Below are 20,296 nucleotides of genomic sequence, written 5' to 3'. Positions count from 1 at the left end.
TCTTCCACAATCTGGTTATTTCCACTTTCTCCCTTAGCTTCCGCTTTTCCCTGCCCCTTCAGTGGCACTGCCCTCCGCAACCTCTTCCCTCCTCCCTCTCTCTCAGCTGTTTGTGTCCTTCCCAGTCCCCCGTCTTCACCCGTTCACCCACCTCTTATCAGCTTCCTTTTAGTGGCCCCATCCCACTTTGCAGAGGGCTCCACCAGGGAGCGCCACATTCACGGCCACAGCTGGTGCAGCTGAAATCACTCAGGGTCTCCTTTAGAGTCAGCCTCCACTACCCAGCAAGCTTAACCAACCTTTCAGGTTCCCTTCACGTCAGAATGAACCCCTGTACTCGTCCTCGTCCATCTTCCAATGGGGTTGGACAGTCTCCAGATCTGTGAGATGCGAGATAGGAGAGGACCTTCCACGTCCTAGACATTGGGGTAGAGGTGTCCTTAACGGTGTCCGCACAGGTTCTGCAGGTAACGGTGAGGAAGCATGGGGATTTTCCCTCATCTGTGGAGAGGGTGCCTTCAGCTCAGACAAAGCGAGTAGCATGGCTGACAAGCTCCTGAGCTGGAGCTAACCAAGTCTCTCCCCCGCCAGAGCTGGTGCTTTGCTGCCTACTGAATGACTAGTCAAATGTTTACTTACTCTGCTTTCTGTTTAGAATTAAGGAAAACTTTTTCTTCATATCTTTTTCTAAACTACAGCGTTAACTCTCGGTGTTTGATCATGTCTACACAAATATGTTGCAATTACTGTTAAGAAGCAGGAAGTCCTTTACTGGGCTAATAACTTTTTTAGTATTTGCAAATCTGGTTAAGCTTTAATTAGAATTTCTTGATGTTCAATCCTTTTAAAAACTACTTTTCTAACTATACAAATGTATGCGTTGTAGAAAATTTAGATAATATAAAAGACAAAAAATAAAAATTGCCTGTAGTCCCACCACTTGGAGATAACCACATGTTAATGTCTTCTGTATTTCCTTAGTCTTTTTTTCTTATAAAATATGCCCTTGCAAGATTGGGATCCGTTTTGTGTTCTGATTATTTCACTCAGTATAGTGTGAGTTCATTAAGTATTTGAAAATATGATTTTTAATTGATGCCTACTATTCCATTTATGTATGTGTCATGATTTTCCTCTTTGAATCATTACCCTCTATTAATATTCACTCACTAGTAGGCTGCCAGTGGATGACAATTGGTATTATCAGTTTAATAGTTTAAAAATAATATCTTGTTCTTTGAGTCTGAAATGTCAAAAATTTACCATTTTTAAGTCATTTCTTTCTTGTTTTTAATTTATGTATTGTAAAGATTAAATAATAGTGTATTTTTCAGGTAGAAGTTGTTTTCTAAAAATTACTTCAAAAGTTGAGACAAGTGATTGGTGTTTTGTTCTGGTAAAAATTTACTCCTTTTGGAAATGTTGTGATACATTTATTTATTCAATCAGCAGACCTTTATTAAATCCCTTCCAGTACAAGGTGTTAATTGCTGAGAATTAAAAGAAGAAAAGCATGCTTTCTGCCTTCAAGAAGCTTATAATTCATGCAGGTAACGTATGTAAATGTAATTTTATATTTAATACAAATATAATAGTAATATTATAATGCAAAGAAATAAATACGAAAGTAAAGCTGTAAGCAGTGTGCAGGGAGAGCAGGAAGGAAAAGTGGTTAATTCTGATCAGTGGAATAAAGGGAAGACTTCCTGGAAGAGTTGACATTTGATCTGGGCTTTGAGGCAGGGGTAGAATTTCACTTGAGAAGGCAGTAAAGGACATATGAGGCAGAGGGTGTAAAATATAATCAGAACCACAGGGGCCTGAGAGTGCATGTCATATTTGAGGGAAACATATCTTGCAGATGGGTTGGTGTGTAATGTGCCAGGGTCGTGGGGTCAGGTGTAATGGGAGCGAGGCAGAGGGCAGTAGAAGTAGCGAGCCTAGAGCACGAAGGGATCAAACAACTGATGATCGATTAGTGTGTGTCTGGCTCTGTGTTACGTTCCTTCTCATACATAGATGATCTCATTTGATTTACGTAACAGTTTTGTGAGCTATTAATATCACCATTCGAAAATGGAAATATAAGGTCAGGAAGCCTAAGTGATTTTCCCCAAAGTCACAAAGCTCGTAAGAGGCAGGGCCAAAACTCAAACCTAGGCCTGAAAGTCATGCTTTTTTTCCCACTACTTTCCTAGGTTGAGCTAAGAGTATAGAAAGTTTGTAAAAACCACATTCCAGTGTTTGGAATATTGTGTAGGTAGTGCTTTTTTTCTTTTCTTTTTTTAATGAGTGATATTATCTGACTAGTGAAGATACTTCTAGTGGCAGAGCAAGGAATGAGTTGGAAAAAGATATTGCAAGAAGTGAGGCAAGATGGAAGACGCCTGCAGAAACCCCAGCAAGACATGGAGAGGCTGAGCTACTGAAGGGGTGGTGGAAATGGAAGGAAAAGAAGTGGAAGAGATTTTGAGAAAGAATGTAAGCCCTTAGTAGACTGATGGTCTGAAGGCAGTGAGGAGGCCTAGATTAGATTAGTTGTCTCAACTTTTTAAAAATCACATACTCTAAATAGTTAAATACTTTTGAGCATGAATGCAGTATGAAAGTTTTAATATTTAACCCCCTCTCCTGTGGATTTTTCTCGTGCATACTCATTTCAGGGATCCCTGGAATTAATTAAGAAGAATGGGTGTTCTGGGAGGTCGGCAGGAGGAAAGAAAGGGTAGAAGCGAATTAGAGTTTGGTTGTGGACATGATGGGTTCAAGATGCCTAAAGTAGTGCAGTCCCTTGAAGATGCTTCATACAAAGTTGGCAGTGAGTCCTAAAGATTATAGAAGGAGAACAATACCAAGCTTATGTTCTGGTGGTTGATTGCTGTAGTGCTTTATCATTTGATTCTCAACTAAATATTTACAGAGTTTTGAAACTGTTATACTTGGTCTAAATTAAAGAGTATTCTTAAAATAAATCTTTTGTGTAGTCGAAAACATGAAGGTCTTTTACACTGTAGTTCATTCACCTAGTTAGACTTCTTAGAATATTCAGAGGTATCAACCCTAAAGAGAGATTCATCCAAAGCTCAGAATGTCTTTACAAATGGCTTATGCTTTTCAGTGACTTTCTGAAAACTGTAATTTTCATTTCCTTCTGGCCATCGCTCTGTTACTGAGTTAATACCTATAAGGCCTAACCCAGAATACTTTCAGTTTACTAAAACCCTCCAATTACATGATTAAAGGCACAAATGCTGGTTGATGTTTTTGGTTTGGTTCAGTTTGGTTTGATTTTAATTACGAATACGTCAGCCAACAAAATCTTTTATCATCGATATTCAAACCATGTTTCCTTTTGGGGAAGTAGGGATGAGAAACAGCTGTAGTCCTCTACATTTCATGAAATCCAATTAACTTTCTTCCTTTTGTCTATTTTCTGCTCAGTGTCAATATCAGTATCCTTGATGAATATTTATTGAATGCCCGAGGAATAGTAGCACTCCTGTAAGCTGAGCACATGCTGATGTGGAAAAGCACCTTTTCTCTTTTCTTGCTTATTGGATAAAAGGCACAAAGGACTTGGCAGACTAGGTCAAGTTCACAAAATGAGTCTTTGGTGCATTTGGGCAAAGTAGATTCTCAGAACAAGTACCTGAAAATGGAAACCTTCCTACTGGAGGAAATGACAACGCAAAATCAAATCGATGGGTCTCCCTGATCTTGACCCTGTCTCTGTTAGACAGCAGGGGGCAGCTGCATGAGATATTAGTGCTTTTGCTGCCTCTTCTCTTCCCTGAGCTCTGTACACAGCAGCTACACAACTGCCTGGACGGACAGCAAATTTTTGAGACTCTGAGATACAAGATTAAGGCCTTGAACAAAATCACAGTATAGATTTGTGGTTGATAAAAATTACAGTATCTGATTTTACATCTCACACATATTATCCTGGTCTCTTGTTCTTAAGTCTTTCTTCCAGAGAATTTTTGAGAAAACAAATATTTAGGACTGTTAGTCACAGAGTAAACCTTACAGTCTCAGGATGTTTATAGTTGTTTTACAGGTAGTAGCAGGATGATCCAGTAGACAGTGAGGTGCTGTGCCGCATAATGAAGAGTTAGTAAATGTGAATGAATGACTGCTGACATGCCTTCAGGAAAACAGCTTGTTTCTGTAGCTTTTCAGTGAGTTCACAGTCTGTTGCTCCTTTGTATTTGGCCAGCGTGCAACAGCACAATTATTGTAAGAGCAAAGTGATTAAAGCCTCTTAAGACCTTTAAGACCTTTGTGACCTGCCATTTTAATATTGATAAGTACTCAGAGACTAACCTCTTTCAGGCCCTTCTCTTTCCCTAGAACAGTTTTGCTTCTTTTTGTGTTGCCACAGCACTCTGATCATACTCATCCTGACACTTTTGCACACTGTAGGACACACCCACTAGTGAATAATGAAATGTTCTAAGCAGCAACCCAATTGTAAAAGGTCATGACCAGCATTTTATTAAAAAAGAAAAGATACTGAATAGGGTAGGTTAAAAAATACCACAGTGTGAGTCATGTATAGGAAGAGTAGTGTTTCATAAAACTTCTGTTTCACTTAAACATGTTTGTGTACCCTGGGTTTGTAGTGTAAAATGTATTTCTTACTGTAGGTCATAGTTAAAATCCTGTTTTGAAAAACACTTCATTGTAGCATGAATCACTTCGTCATTTAATGGTTCTATAAATCTGTCCGCTTGAAAAAAGGAATCGCATTTTCTTTGTCTTTTAATTCCTAATACCTAGGACCGATCTGCCTGACACAGGTGTTGAGTAGATGTTTGTGGAATGAATGAAAGAAAGAAATGAAGTTCACTTAACTTCTCTGAGCCTCGTATTTTTCATAAATTACAATGTTACCCGCCAGATCTCAGAGTGTTAATGTGAAGAGCAGCTGAGATAATGGATGTGAGAGTGCTTTATTAAGTACGATGTGCAGAATAAGGATTATTATCTGGCATAAATTTTGTTATTGTTGGGCAGATAAGCCTCAGGAACTCTTGAAATCTTAAATCAGTGTTCTAAAGATGACATATTTATTGCGGTACTATTAATAGTACTGTATTATCCCTTTTTAGGTAAAAAGTTAGGAGACAATTCAAAAATTAAGTATGTGCCTTTTCTTTTTTTTTTTTAAACTTTTTATTATGGAACAGTTCAACATACAAAGTAGACACAGAAGATGGGCTTCTGTGCACTCAGCTCTACTTTCAACCAAGCGATAGCAACTTGAGCCAATTTCGTTTCATCTGCATCCTCTCCTACCTCCCCCTTTCCACGTTACTGTGAAGCGAAGATGCATTTCTTTTCTTCTCTCCCAGTCCTCTGTCTTCCCCCACCCTCCTCCCTCTTTTGTTTACCTTTTCAAGTATGTAGAAATATTCTTAACATTCTTTTAAAATAGAATCATTAGTACCAAGCAATGCAGGTTGGGAGTTTAGACTAAAGTACTGTGGTACCGTGTGTGAATGAGCTGTTCTCTGACAGGAGCTAGCAGGTAAACAAGATATTGTATTTCCCAAGATTTTCATACGATGGTGACCAACTCCATTGCAAAACAATGATCACATTCCAGAGTCGTAAGTAGTTCTGGAGGCTTAGTTACACAATCACCAGCTCGGTCATCTTCCTCAGAAATGTGACCTTACAGCAGAGTAAGGAGTCTGAAGTATGACAGGTCACTCTTTAAGCTTTTTGAAGTTTTGTTTTCTATCATGTAATAATCCTCAAGCTTTTGACCTCTAGCTAAGGCAACAAAAAGTATCCAGCTGAAACTTCTGGAATACTGTTAAAACTAGAGTAAACTCTGCTTTCAGACTACAGCCCAGGGTTATAACATGCCACTCAGCAGTTGAAATCCACTTGGAAGAAAAGAATTTCTAAAGCATCACTTATATTAGTTTATATTGATCTTTTTTTGCTTTTCAAAATTTTGTGATTTGGGCCTTAATATGATAAAAATACAAATCCACATAATTTTAAACCCTAGAGATATTTAATTCTGTCAAATTTTATTTGCCTAGAATTTTTCTTCCTTAAAGTCAAAGGTAGGGTCTGTTTTGATTTTGAACAAGGTATTGCTAAGTTTTGCCCACTGCAACCGTTGAATAGTCAGAAACTTTGCATGTCTCAATTGTTTTGAGGTTTTTATGTGTTCTTGAAAAAATTTTTCCAAAATAAAATGAATATAAATGCACTTTTGTTTTAAAATATTTCAAGCCATATTTGTACGAATACAAGGAGGTTGCCTTATACCCGAGTGGGGAGGGTTGTGGGTTGCGAGTGACAGAGAGATGGAGGAGGTGAAACTCACATGGTAAGAGTGTCACAACTCCAAAAATGTTGTAGATGACAGATCCAGGTCAGTTTCTGTCAGGGACATCACCATTCTGCCTGTCTTCCCTGATGGAAACCAAGAAGAAGTCTTTATCTTTTCCTCTTTCATTCTCTACATCCAATAAATAGATCTTTATTGATTACTTATTTAGAAAAATCTCCGGGCTTTATCTTTTACATTCCCATGACCAGGGCATCAGTTCTGATCTTTATCAATGTACATCTGGACAATAATAGCATTTGAGAAGAAATGAACTGATCCATTTGACCATGCCATTGTATGTACATTTAATTCTTAAAACAGTCCTGTGAGGTAGGACAGTTATCTGCATTTTTCAGATTGTATAAACTGGGTAAGCTCTTTCAAGTGTATGATATTGCTAAGGAATCTCCTTGCTCTGAGTCTTTCTCCCCCTGTAATGCATTCTGTGCAAGAATACCAAGATGGTCTCCCTAAAATGTGACTCTTAATCTAATAACTTACTTAGTAAAACCGATAGCTACTGATCTAGCACTTTACAAATTACCAGGGATGTTTCACATTTGATTTCATTCTACACAAACTACTCCATGAGGTTAATATTATCTCATATTACTACTTCATAAAGTAACCTGTAATGACTTCTGTTTCCCATCAAGCCAATTTTAAACTCTTAATATTTTTTTTAAACTCTTAATATTAATGACATTCCACATTTTATGCCCTGGCCCTACATCCATTTAATCCTACCTCTCAATGTAAACTGGAGTTAGCTTTAGCCAGGTGAATGCACTTCCTTACGGTCCTCTCTGGGTACCATTCTATTTTCTCCCCTGATGTCTGCCCACAGCACAACTCTTGTTCACCGAGCCCACTTTCCTCCCACTCCTGCCCTCTAACTTAAACTCTACCAGTCCTGCAGGACCTGTATCAAGTCCTACCTTTTCAAAGAAGCCTTCCCCAATAATGTCCGTCTTCCTGGATGTTTTTAGTTCTTGATATCCTTTGTCGCATATGTTTGCCCTTGAATAGAATTTAAAAATTTTCCCCTAACTATAAAAGTAATATATGCTTCATGTAAAAATATTATATAGGATATTTGAAAGTGAAAAGATCACTCCTGGCTTCCCAATTCCAGTCTGTAGAAGTAACCACTCTAATGTGTCTTTACGGTCGTATTTCTGTGTATAAGCAAGAATATGCACAGGCGCGCGCACACACACACACACACACACACACACACACACACACACACACACACACAACCCTACCTATTTACACACATGGAGATAGCTATAGATTTAGATATATTTTACGCACCTACACCATCCTACAGCATTTTTTTCCCACTTAACAATATATCTTGGAAATCTCTTCATGTCAGTGAATATAAGTGATTTCATTTAAACATATCTCTTTATTGCCTCAAATTGTTTCATGTCAAACTGTTTTATACCTGTACATCTCATCTTCCCTCACACACGAAAAATGGAAACTCCTCAAGGGCAGGAGTAAATTACATATTCATTCTCTTTTCCAATCCTTTACTCTTTGGTCTTTGTGCATTTATTGCATATTTCACTATTCATGCTGTGGGAAATCCAAGATGTTTACTTCTCATAACCCCTGAGGAGTTAGGATCTAGTAGATAAGAGTCTACATTTATACATAGAACTGTAACACAGGAAGAAATTCAGAAGTGACACCAATTTTTGTTACTGGAAATATGGCTGATTAAGTTATTTGAACAATCAGCTTGCTGAAAATTATTGAAACTGTTGAATATGTATAAGAAAACATCCTCAGAGCAGCAAAGGCCTGAAAATCTAAGGAACCATAAGGAAAAGCAAGAGTTCAGCGAGAGTTCTTTAGAGAACTAGAGCTGCTTTTACCCTGAGGACATTTGCTGATCCAGGCAAATTTGGACTTTGCCTGCCTCATGGGTAGTAAAACTACACAGAAAGCTTGTAAATGGCTAACATAAAATTTAGCGTAAAGATTTTGGGGGCGGTGCAGAGTTTCTGGGGTACTCAGAATTCTCTGTTTATTGACCTGGTGGGAGCTCTGTGGGGTAATTTATTTTCCAAACTGAGCGTATTTGTTTTGTGTACTTTTCTGTATACATGTCATAATTTATAACCAAAAGTTAAACATAAAAGAACAAGTTATAAAACAATATGATCTCACACGTGTGTATATTACATAAATGTATATGTGCGTGTGTGTATATTATATAATAGAATGTGTAATATATAAATTCCACACATTGATAAAATATAGAAATTTATGTTTATATATGTGTAAAAATATGTGTGTTTGGGGGATGCAAAAGTTTGTGTGTGTGTGTGTGTACGCTTTTCAAATACAGAGAAAAAGATGTGAAAGAGTATTCTCCAACTACTGAAGACAACCTTGAGAGGTAGAATGGGGGGCGGGGGAAGAAGCGAGAAAGGAACTTATTACACCTTGTGCTTCAAATCACTGTTGTTACAGTTTTAAAATAATCATTATTATTTAGTATTTTTTTAGAAATAGATTTTAAAAAAAATATGGCTTCTGCCTCTGCCCCTTATATATAAAAGTATGCTTTCCACCAGGCTCCATACCACTTGGCAAAGTACCGTTGGTTTTTTTTTTTTAATGTCTTGTTCCTTTGCTAGACTGTAAGCTCCTAAAGGGAACAAGAGAGTTTTTATCTTTATACTTCTTATATCTAGTTAATCCTGGTATATAGGAGAGGATCTATAAATGCTAGTGAAAAATGAATGAAAAGTATACCTTAAGAAGAACTTAGGGCTATAGGTATCCAGTAGATATGTTTCCTTAGAGGCTCTTGTTACACTTTGGAATATTATTTTGTATCTGGCACAGCAGTGGGCATAGAGTTGGCACAGTGAATACAGGTCGATTGGAATTTAACTGACACTTTGTGGAACCTGTAGGCAAATGTGGAGTCCACCGTGTGGTGCCCCTCTTGATCCCAGAAAGCTGGAAAATGAAAATACTCTCTGAAAATTAAACAAAGAAATTAACAGCTAATAGATTAAAGCCAAGGAAGGCAATGTGATCTTACGAGACGTAAAGACTCCTTGGGCAGAAAGATTTGACTGTAACCTAATTGAGGGTATTGACATCTTTAAAACACACAAACATATAAAGCATCCATCAGAAGAGCATTTTCTCTGTCTCCAAAACAGAGAAAAAGAAAAGCTATTAATGTAATTGTCATGATACCTAACAAAGCACTGTCTGACCAGTAGCACCTGCCAGGTTGAGGCAAGCATCCAACCTGCCTGGCAGGCGGATAACCCTGTGGTACAGAGCTGCAGAGCCTCGTGCCATTTTGCACTGGAATCCTGCATAATTAACTCCACTTGCTCTGCTTCCCTGCGCACCACGCTTCCCTCTGGTAATTTGCCTTCCCAAGGAGATAATTCACTGTCAGGCTGGTACAGACTGATGCAGATTCAGTATGCCTGATTCTTCTGTTGTTCACTGTAAATAATAAAGTCGCCTTCTTTTTTTTAAAACATCAGTGTCTTGTGAGTTTTGTTAGCATGAGTCTGCATTCCGGGGTCCAGTCAATGAGAATCGGGTATCAGAGTCTGCAAGGCCCATCAAGGTAAATACTACCTTGTGGGCATCTGATGGAGCGGACTGCTGGATTTCCCAGGTGATGCCCATCCGTGTCGTCTTGCTCCGTGTGTTCCCTTTCCATTCCACAACTTCACCAGAAAAAGTCTTCCCGGAAGTAACACGTTAAGAACATCTTAATAATGTGCACATTTCAGCTAGAGTGTACCAAATAATATTATGTCAATGACAGTAGACCCTTATCCTCTGGGTGAGTATTAGCTGTTTGGTTTTGTAAATTTCACACCTGTATGGATGAATGGAATGTATATTGTAGATGTCACATGGTGAGGACCCCCAACATCTCATTTCCAGTTCTGGCTTCACAGCCTCTTCTGGCTTCACTTCTGGCTCTCATCTCATTGTCAACATTGATCCTGGCGTCATACTCAAGTCACTTCCTAACCTGGGTCTCTGTTGCAGCAGTGGAACCTAAAGAAGATGGAGGACTCAATGATTTCGACCAGATTAAGGATAAGGATGCAAGTAGAGCAGGCAATGAACGAGGTTATAGAATTTTTTTCTTCCATTCTCATCTTTCTCTCTTTCCTCAAAATAGTCCCAGTAGCATTTGAAAGGGTTTCAGAATCCCACACACTGCTATGGAAAAAATAAAGCACAATTTCTCAGTGCCATGTTCCGCTTACCTATGAGTACAACGGCATGTAAACCAGATTTCAATAAATCGTTAACAGCAGTGTCTTGCCAAAAAGGATATCAGAGTAGATAACAGGGCAAAACTCAACTACAACTCTTAAGTGAATCCTGGAATTTTTTTTTTAATTGATTCTTGCATCAAATAAGTACACAGTTCGGTGGGACTTTGATAAATGGTAATTTTTCCCCTTTCTCTCCTATTCCTCCCCTTTCACCCCAACTTCCAGCCAGAATAATTGATCCCTAAATTTCACCATAAATCTATCAGGAATGTACCCAGAGCAATCCTCAGTTATCAACTGGATTTAAAATAATATATCTTTTATTAGTAGATTAGGACCTCACAAAGATTTCAGATAGCACAGGTAAATATAGAATCTTTAAAAGACTTATTTTGTACAAACTTGGTTCTTTGAAACTATTGTTTTGACAATCACAATTCTGTCCATTTTATACAATGGAGTTCTGCAGCAAAGTAAGACACTATTGGATTATTGTGTTGAATTCATGAGGCTCCTCTATGTGTATATTACTCAGAGCTCTTCTTGTAGACTGACGTTAGGTAGTATGGGGGTGAATTAATTGCTTTATAGGTTTGGGGGCCATTCCTGATTATTTAGATGCTGATTAACCAGTCAATGAAGTCTTCAGGCCTTTTGACCAAATTCACCATCCTCTGGCTTTCATTTTCTTTGGATGAAAGATGATGCTAACGAGGAAAGGGTCCATTTTTCATCACCATGTGAGCAAGGTTTGTTTCACAGCCAGAGACAGCCTGAATGTAAGATCAGGTTTACACTGTGGACCCTACGGTATTGGAAGTTAGGCTGGGTAGCATCGAAACACTGAAAATCAAGCCTATCATCACCTCTGAAGTACTTGTCCTACTTTAGTAGATTAGTAACAACATCTTATGATATGAAAGTTTGCATTTTCTAAAGCAGAACAGGCAGTATAGTATGTTATATGCTGATATGTGGAAATACCACCCCCCCCCAAAAAAAATAAAAAGAAAGAAAGGAAAATCATATTCCCTAGCTTCATTAAATGTTAAATTAGTGGGGAGAGGCTGACCATTGTCAACATTTATAAAAAACACCTACGACTCTCAAAACTACCTGTATTTTTCAGAACTTAAGTACATTTCCTTACTTTACCAAAGTGCATAATATCTTGTCAAGATTCTTGCAAATTTTGAAGTGCATAAACTTTACCCTGAATAAAGACAAAGGAGTAGAGTGAGCCAGAGAAAGATGGTCACCTGAATAGTAATGAGCGTTTGACCTACTCCTCTCCCTGCCCCCTCTTTTCTCATAAGCCCAGGCCGCTGCCTTCCTTTTTTCTTTCTTTCCTTCTGTTGAAGGTCAGTGTCTAGACAGGGATTCACTGGACAGAACTGCAAAGACAAGTAGAGTGGTGGGACAGAACTATCCTGAAGTTAGGCAGCGTTATGGCAAGCTGCAGATGCAATTTTCAAAACTATACAGATATCTTCAGACTTTGACATCCTTTGTGATGAAGCCCTAACCTTTCACACGCTGGCTGCGTAAGGACCCTATATAAAATGGCAGAGTAGACAGAATTTCTTTTTCATTCTCTGTTCTACCTTTCTAAATTCTTTTTCTGGCATCCTCTGGTTTTCTTCAGTCCTCCTGCAGCTGTCTAACTTCACTGATTCTTGTCCCTTTTCAGTAAAAGGTTCACCGTAAGGCTTGATATCATTAAGTCAGTCTCTGCGTATATTTGTGTTGTGTGTATGTATCTACATTTTGTTTTTGTTCGTTTGTAATATACTTTAGAATATTCCTTTCTAACCAAATAAACTCCAACAGTAATATTTCTTAAGTTTCTAGGATTATTGACTCTTTAGGCAGTCTGAAAGTTACCCTCAAAAATGTATATACACATAGAATGTTGGGCCCGGTTTCATGGTGTTCATGCCCTCTTCGTACCTATTCATGGATCCCAGCTGGGTTCAGAATCCCTGTCCCATGATGAAATTCCAAAGTTATCTACTTGCATGGTCACTGGTGATATTTGAAAATATATTCATTCACCAGATACTCATCGAATGCCTACTCTGTGCCAGGAACTCTGCAGGGCATTGAGATACAGTGAACAGGACATTGGCGCACCCATCAAAATTTACAGTGTAGTTGAGGAGACAGACAAGTAAACAGACAACTACAATACAGAATAGGTGCAGCAGCAGGGAAAGTACAGGATACTTCAGAGTGCACGTAAGATGAATGTTTAATTCAGTTTTGGGGCATCAAGAAATTCTCTTTACAATGATACCTGAGTTGTTCTTCGAAGTAGAAGGAATGCTGTGTACAAAGTCAAGAGAATTATAGACTTATATGCCTGTTGAGAACTTTACGTTTGATTTTAAAGGGCCTTAAGTTGAGGGATGGTAAGTACTGCTATAACTGAAGAAGATAACTGACTGTAGCATGGAGAATGGGTTGGGGGAAGCAGGACTGGAGGCTAGGAGACTTCAGTAGTAACCAGTAGACAATAATAGTGACCTTAACAGTGCCGGTGAAAAGAAGAGGATGAGTTGAAAGGATGTGAATTAGAAGCCACAGAATTTAGTGATTTAATTCATTCCTTCAACAAATATTTGTTGTGCTGCTGTGTGTTGGACACTCTGTGAGGTATGGTGGTGAACTGTAGAGACACCATCTCTGTCTTCAAGTCTAGTAGTCATGACCTCCAGGCTTCTAGATTGGACAGCTCAGTGGATGGTGATGCTGTCCTCCAGAGATGGAATAGACGTGTCTCCGACTGAAGGTCCCTAGACAGGAGAAGTGCTTCTTCAAGCTATAAGTGCACCTGCTGAGATCCCAGGATGTCCCTGCAGTTGTGAACTGCTGTGTCTAATGAGAGATGTTACTGATGATAGAATGTTTCCATATGAGCAGTGTTCGGGGAGAGGCTTGAGAACCACTGATAGAGATGACAGTTGGAGCCAGAAAGTGGATGAGATTACCCAGGAAGAGTGTGTTGAATGAGAGGAGAGTAAGGGTGAGGATTGGACCTGGCAAAACAATGGAGAAAGAAGAGGAACCCAGTGAGAAAGCCAGGAGTATGTAAAGTGTGTTCCAAGATGGAGCCAGTGGAACAGATGGGAGGAGGAGTAGCAGTATGGCGGCAGCAGGCAGCATCAGGGTAGGCTTCTGGTTCAAGATGATGACCTGTGCTTACAAGCTACATTTCACGCGTTCACCACCGCCTTAGCTAAAGGGAATCATGAATCTGCACATCACAGGTAGCCAGCAAAAAATAATGAAATTTTATGCTATGTGAATTATATCTCAAGAAAGCTGTTATTAAGTGAAGAGAATAATAATGATGAAAAATTCAATCTTTAAATATATTCTAACAAAATTGTTGTATTTAAAAAAAGAATAAACTATAAGCATCACATGTGTGCGGGCGGGGTAGAGTGGAGTGAGGGAGAAGATGTTGGCCACAAAAGAAGGAGAATACATTTGTATCCGGTTACCTGGTAGCACTATATGCAAAAAGCAACAGAGCGTCATCTTAGACATCCAGGGGAAAGGGTTGTTACTCAAATTTTACAGCCAGCTGAGGCATCTTTTCTTGAAAGGGCATCAGAAAGGTCATCTTTGACATTGACTGATTTGCGGAATATCCCACTCATGTACTTGTCCTGGAAAAAAGAAAATTATGCGAAGACATACAAGCACCAAGTAAGTAATTAGCAAGAATAAAGAAGCTGATAAGGGGAAGAAATGATAGTAGGGTGTTTTTTTTTTTAAGTGGTAGGGAATTAATTGTGAATAAGAGTTGTTAATATAGTAGTAAGCCATAATACTAATGATAAATGAGTCCTCAGAAAAGAATAATGTAACAGACTAATAATAATGGGATCTGCGATTATAAAGTGTTTCAACAATTTGGCAAGCAGAAGGAAGATGGAAGAGTGCAAGGAGATTCCAGAAACTGTTACTTTCTTATTGGCATCTATTAAGAAGTACAGTATATGGTGTTGCAGTGGTTAAGACTCCGTGCTCCCAATACTGGGGGCCCGGGTTCGATCCCTGGTCCAGGAACTAGACCCCACATGCGTGCCGCAACTAAGAGTTCGCATGCCACAACTAAGGAGCCGGCGAGCCGCAACTAAGACCCAACACAACCAAATAAATAAATAAATATTTTTTTTAAAAGGAAGAAATACAGGATAAAGAAAGTAAAGTCAAGCAGTACTTGAGTAGAAATGGGATGAATACTTCCAAATCAATTGGCTAAGAATGAGGGGGAAAGCAGAAGTTTTGGAAGCATAAAAAACAGAATATAGTTTTAAATTAAAACTGAACTTATTACCACACAGTGACTACGCTGTTCTGTTAAAAGACAAGGGTTCGCTTTTTTAAAAAAAATCCAACCATAATATGATCCTGAGGCACACCTTTAAAAGGAAAAATGAGAGGTCTGTAACCATAGATGCAGAGGGAATTTTTAAAAAATAGATTTGAAAGGAGTAATATGTTTAACCTTATGACAATGAATTAAATCTGCAAAATGAATGACCGAAAATAGATTTAAAACAAAAAATAACCAAAATTGACTCAAAATGGCCAAAATTGTGAATGACGTTTACAAAAAGAAGATTAAAAGAAAGATTCTTTGCTCCCCAAATGTGCAAATCCTAGACATATTAATTGTTAAATTCTGTCAGATCTTAAAGGAACGGATATTTTCTGTGCTGGTTAATCTATTTTAAAGCATGGGAAAATACGGAACATTTCCCAGTTTATTTTAGGAAACTAGGATGACTTACGATCAAATTCCATGTTTTGTCTTTTTCTTAAAAGTTAAGAACACTTTCACATAAAACTAGATATATGAAATCTTAAGTCAAATATTAGCAAATAAAATCTGGCAGCATATTGAAAGAACTGTACATATGATAAATTTGGATTTGTTTCAATAATGTAGCACTTATCATTGGAAAATCAATTAATTCGTGATCTTGTTGAGGTCAAAAGAGGAAAGCCTCTTCCAGCCATTTATTTCTATGAGCCAAGCATTACTCTGGTGATCCAGCAGTGAACCGAAGTAACCAAGCCCCTTTCTCTGTGAAACATAAGTTCCGCTGAGAGAACAATAAGAAATAAACAGACAGATATTGTAATAAGCACATGTAAAATTTTGGTGTGCGATAGATTTTCAAATCAGTGGGGGAAAGTTGGCTTGTTCAAGAAAAACATTTGGAACCATTGATAATGTTTTAATGACACTACTTGAAATCCAAAGTTTATATTTTATATTAAAATACATTCCAGATGAATTGAATGTTTCAATGTTAAAAATTGAAGCCAAACTATCAGAAGAAGTAATCAATGAATATTTATATTGCCTCATGTTCTGTTAGACCTTTTCAATCATGTCAGAAGGAAAAGTGCTTGGAAAGACTAACGAGCAGAGGATAATGTCGCTGTTTCTGAGACGATAAGGACAAAAGCAACTGCTTCAAACTTGCACACATTCAGCAAAGCATAACATTTGGAAGATGTATTTGAAAGTTTTATATACAAAAAAACTGAAAGTTCAAGGGGTAAAACCCAACGTTATTACTTAAGACATTAAGTTTTTGCAGCCAAAGTCCAGCTGTACTAATAAGACTCACGAACGGGCTTCCCTGTTGGCGCAGTGGTTGAGAATCTGCCTGCCAATGCAGGGGCCACGGGTTCGAGCCCTGGTCTGGGAAGGTCCCACATGCCGCAGAGCAACTGGGCCCGTGAGCCACAACTACTGAGCCTGTGCGTCTGGAGCCTGTGCTCCGGAACAAGAGAGGCCGTGACAGTGAGAGGCCCGTGCACCGCGATGAAGAGTGGCCCCCGCTCGCCACAACTAGAGAAAGCCCTCGCACAGACACGAAGACCCAACACAGCCAAAAATAAATAAATAAATAAACAAGCATACTAGATCTCTTTATTTAAAAAAAAAAAAAAAAGACTCACGAACGTCTTTCAAGTGCTTCTTGCAAGCTAGATGTTGTTCTGATGCTTTACATGTATTATCTTATGTAGTGCTCACAACAGTCATCTGAAATAGGTACGGGTAGTATTTTACATATTTTACAGGTATGGATGCAGAGACACAGGAAAGTCTTAGTAGCCTGCCCGAGAGCACCCAGCTAATAATTGGCAGAATCAGCTTTGCAACCCAGTCTAGGGCCAGAGTCTACTTTCCTAACCATTATGTTGTACCAAACATGTCTCTTAATTTTCTGATTTATTAAAATTATCAAAAAAAAAAAAAACCCAGATTCAGGGAGGAGATAAATTTAACTTAATCTGTGTGAAGAATAAATTTGGATGATAGTTTTTCAACTCACAGCTGAAAATCCACTGGGAGCTTGTGAGGAGTACTTTTCTCACATATATGCAGTCTGTGCTGGAAGGTCTTTGTGGCAAGTGTTTAGAACTGAAGTTTTATTCAGTTGCCAAAATAACTTCCAGAAAAATCACTTTGGAGAATTTTTGAGTAAAATATTTCCCTGTTTACTCCAAAACAAATTAGTGGACTTTGAATGTCACTCATTTCATCCACAGATATTTGCAAGGCTGGTTTTTCTCCATCCGTGACTATGAAAGCAAACACCACTTAGGTTAGAAGGCAAACATTTTCATCAAGCAAGAATACTCAGTGCTTATGTTGATCAGAGCTTTTAAGCAAATATTTTTTTCCCCTCAACATCAAACAAACACCCAACTCAATTAAAAAATGGGCAGAGGACTGAGTAGACATTTTTCCAAAGAAGACATACAGATGGACAAGAGGCACATGAAAAGCTGCTCATCGCTAATCATCAGAGAAATACAAATCAAAACCACAACGAGACATCCCCTCACAGCCGTCAGAATGGCTGTTCTCAAAAAGACAACAAAAAACAAAGGCTGGAGAGGATGTGGAGAAAAGGGAAGCCTGTGCACTGTTGGTGGGGATGTAAGCTGGTGCAACCACTATGGAGAACAGTGTGGAGGTTCTTCATAAAATTAAAATCAAACTCTACCGTATGATCCAGCAATTCCACTTCTGGGTATTTTTCTGAAGAAAACAAAAACACTAGTCTGAAGAAAACAAAAACACTAGTTCGAAAAGATATATGCACGCCTGTGTTTATTGCAGCATTCTTTACAATCGCCAAGATACGGAAGCAACCTGTGTCCATTAGTAGATGAATGCATAAAGAAATTACGTACACACACACGTATAGTGGAATGTTAATCAGCCATAAAAAGAATGAAATCTTGCCATTTGCAACAACATGAATGGACCAAGTGAAATAAGTCAGACAGAGAAAGACAAATGCTGTATGATTTCACTTACATGTAGAATGTAAGAAAGCAAATGAACAAACATAACAGAAACAGACTCATAGATACACAGAACAAACAGGTGGTTGCCAGGGGGTTGGGGTGTGAGGGGATGAATTAAATAGGTGAGGGAGATTTAGAGGCACAAAATTCCAGTTACAAAATAAATGAGTCACAGGGATGGAATGTACAGCATAAGGAATACAGTCAGTAATGTTGTAATAACTTTGTATGGTGACGGGTGGTAACTAGACTTATTGTGGTGATCCTTTTGTAGTGTATAGAAATAGTGAATCACTATGTTGTACACCTGGAGCTAACATAGTATCGTAGGTCAATTCTACTTCAATTTAAAAAAATTGTTCCCCCAAATCTGCCAGTGTTTTAATATTTTAAGTTTGAGGTTTAAAAATATATATTTTAAACATTAAAGGCAGGATTGAGATTTTTAAGGTTAGTTAAAGGTGGCATGGACTTTTAAAAAATACTGAGAAACTATTTTATATGTATGCTTATTGGTATGGAAATGTGAACATGCTCACAATGGATTTTTCAAAAGCAGCAAAGCCTTCTACATCCTCTCAGATTTTTCTAGCCCTCTAACTAATCTGAAAAGGACTGAGATGCTGTTGGAATCTCATGATACTATTGAATTTCTATTTATCCTTCTCTTCTTAAAAATAAGTGTACTGTATCTCTATTGATAGATTACTGTTGAAATGTTTATAGCATAAGTCTATTATTTCCTTATTGTGGATGAACATTTATTAATTAAAAATAACCCTCTTTTACTTTTTTCACTTTTATTCTCATGAATTGAGGTTTATCTGAAATTATTATAGCTATAATTTCTTCTGATTGTCACTTATTTGTCATGTCACTTCCAAGCATTTATTAGTTTTTATCTTTTAAATCAGTCTGAATCTTGATCTTGAGATAGTGAGGTTTACGTTGACAGTTGACAACAATGTTATTTATAACATCAATATTAGCCTACATCTACTAAATATTTATGTATATTATAATAAAAGTATATACAATATGATCCCCATTTTTATAAAATAGACTTAAATCTCTGATATGCCATATGGAAAAGGCTCTTAACTCCACAGCTATTAAAAGTGGTTATCTTCGATGTTGAAACTACAAGTGGTTTAAATTTTTATTTATATATATGTTCAAAGTTTTTGTGGTAAAAAGGTTTTGTTTCCTCATTTTAAAAAGTTTAATAAGGGAGTAAGACAGTAAACTATAGGATAAAGACAAATGTCAACAGCTATCTTATACTCCAGCCATACCCGTTAGAAAGTATAATGGGAGGGAGGGACAAAATTAACAAGCAGAGAATCCAATTCTCGATAATAATATAAAATGCCCAGAAATGAGCTTAAGAAATATGTAGATCTTTTCAAAAAGCAAACTTAAATTTTTCTGAGGTACTTGGAACAATGGGAAATTATATCACAGGCCTCAATAGGAAGACAGTGTTTTTTATTTTTTATTTATTTTATTTTTAAAAATGTTTTATTTATTTATTTATTTTTGGATGTGTTGGGTCTTCGTTGCTGCGCGTGGGCTTTTTCTAGCTGCGGCGAGCGGGGCTGCTCTTCGTTGCAGCGCGCGGGCTTCTCATTGCGGTGGCTTCTCTTGCTTCGGAGCACGGGCTCTAGGCGCGCGAGCTTCAGCAGTTGTGGCACACGGGCTCTAGAGCACAGGCTCAGTAGTTGTGGCGCATGGGCTTAGTTGCTCCGCGGCATGTGGGATCTTCCCAGACCAGGGCTCGAACCCGTGTCCCCTGCATTGGCAGGCAGATTCCCAACCACTGCGCCACCAGGGAAGGGAAGGGAAGCCCCGAGACAGTGTTTTTTAAATGGGAGAGACTTGAATATGTTTAAATTATAATGCAGAAAAGAAGAAACTTAAATTTTTCACACAAGGGAGGGGATGATATTTCTTCAAGTAGGATCAGTAGCATTTGGTGCCTGAGTAGACAGGGACCTTGAATAAAAGCTAGGAGGTAGTGATATTTCCAAATTTCTAACTTAGGTTTCTAGGCAGAAGAGGATCTCATTAACTAATAACAGCTGAATAGCAACCGTTTATTGAGGGCTAATTATGTATTAGACAATGTGATAGTTATTTTCATAAGTTAGCTGATTTAATCTTTACCACCCTGTGAAAGTTATTAACCCCACTCTTTAGATAAAGAAGCAGACTTTTTTTTTTTTTTTTTTTTTTTGTGGTATGCGGGCCTCCCTCTGTTGTGGCCTCCCCCGTTGCGGAGCACAGGCTCCGGACGCGCGGG

The 20,296-nt window shown here is 38.1% G+C and overlaps 1 protein-coding gene across 15 annotated transcripts in view; it reads left to right on the top strand.

Annotated features, from left to right (window-relative positions):
* The window catches only part of NSMCE2 (NSE2 (MMS21) homolog, SMC5-SMC6 complex SUMO ligase), a 232,010-nt gene that overhangs the window by 113,329 nt on the left and 98,385 nt on the right, over window positions 1-20,296 (top strand). For 4 of the 15 annotated variants that reach the window (XR_008619526.1, XR_008619527.1, XM_055091293.1 and 1 more), the window contains one exon: window positions 1,475-1,550. The exons of 6 other annotated variants lie outside the window; for them this stretch is intronic. Coding sequence is in view for 4 of the 9 variants with exons in the window: in XM_055091293.1 (XP_054947268.1) it covers window positions 1,475-1,501 (27 nt within the window). In the remaining 5 variants the exon portion in view is untranslated. Of the gene's footprint in view, window positions 1-1,474; window positions 1,551-2,310; window positions 2,925-3,441; window positions 9,862-20,296 lie in introns of those variants that run through there. 5 more of the 15 variants (XR_008619528.1, XM_055091295.1, XR_008619525.1 and 2 more) reach the window with 3 other exon arrangements.

The sequence above is a fragment of the Physeter macrocephalus genome, chromosome 15 (genome assembly GCF_002837175.3).
Source record: "Physeter macrocephalus isolate SW-GA chromosome 15, ASM283717v5, whole genome shotgun sequence".
Taxonomy (NCBI): domain Eukaryota; kingdom Metazoa; phylum Chordata; class Mammalia; order Artiodactyla; family Physeteridae; genus Physeter; species Physeter macrocephalus.
Note: the sequence above shows the minus strand (reverse complement) of the source record. Positions and strands in the feature narration are given on the sequence as shown.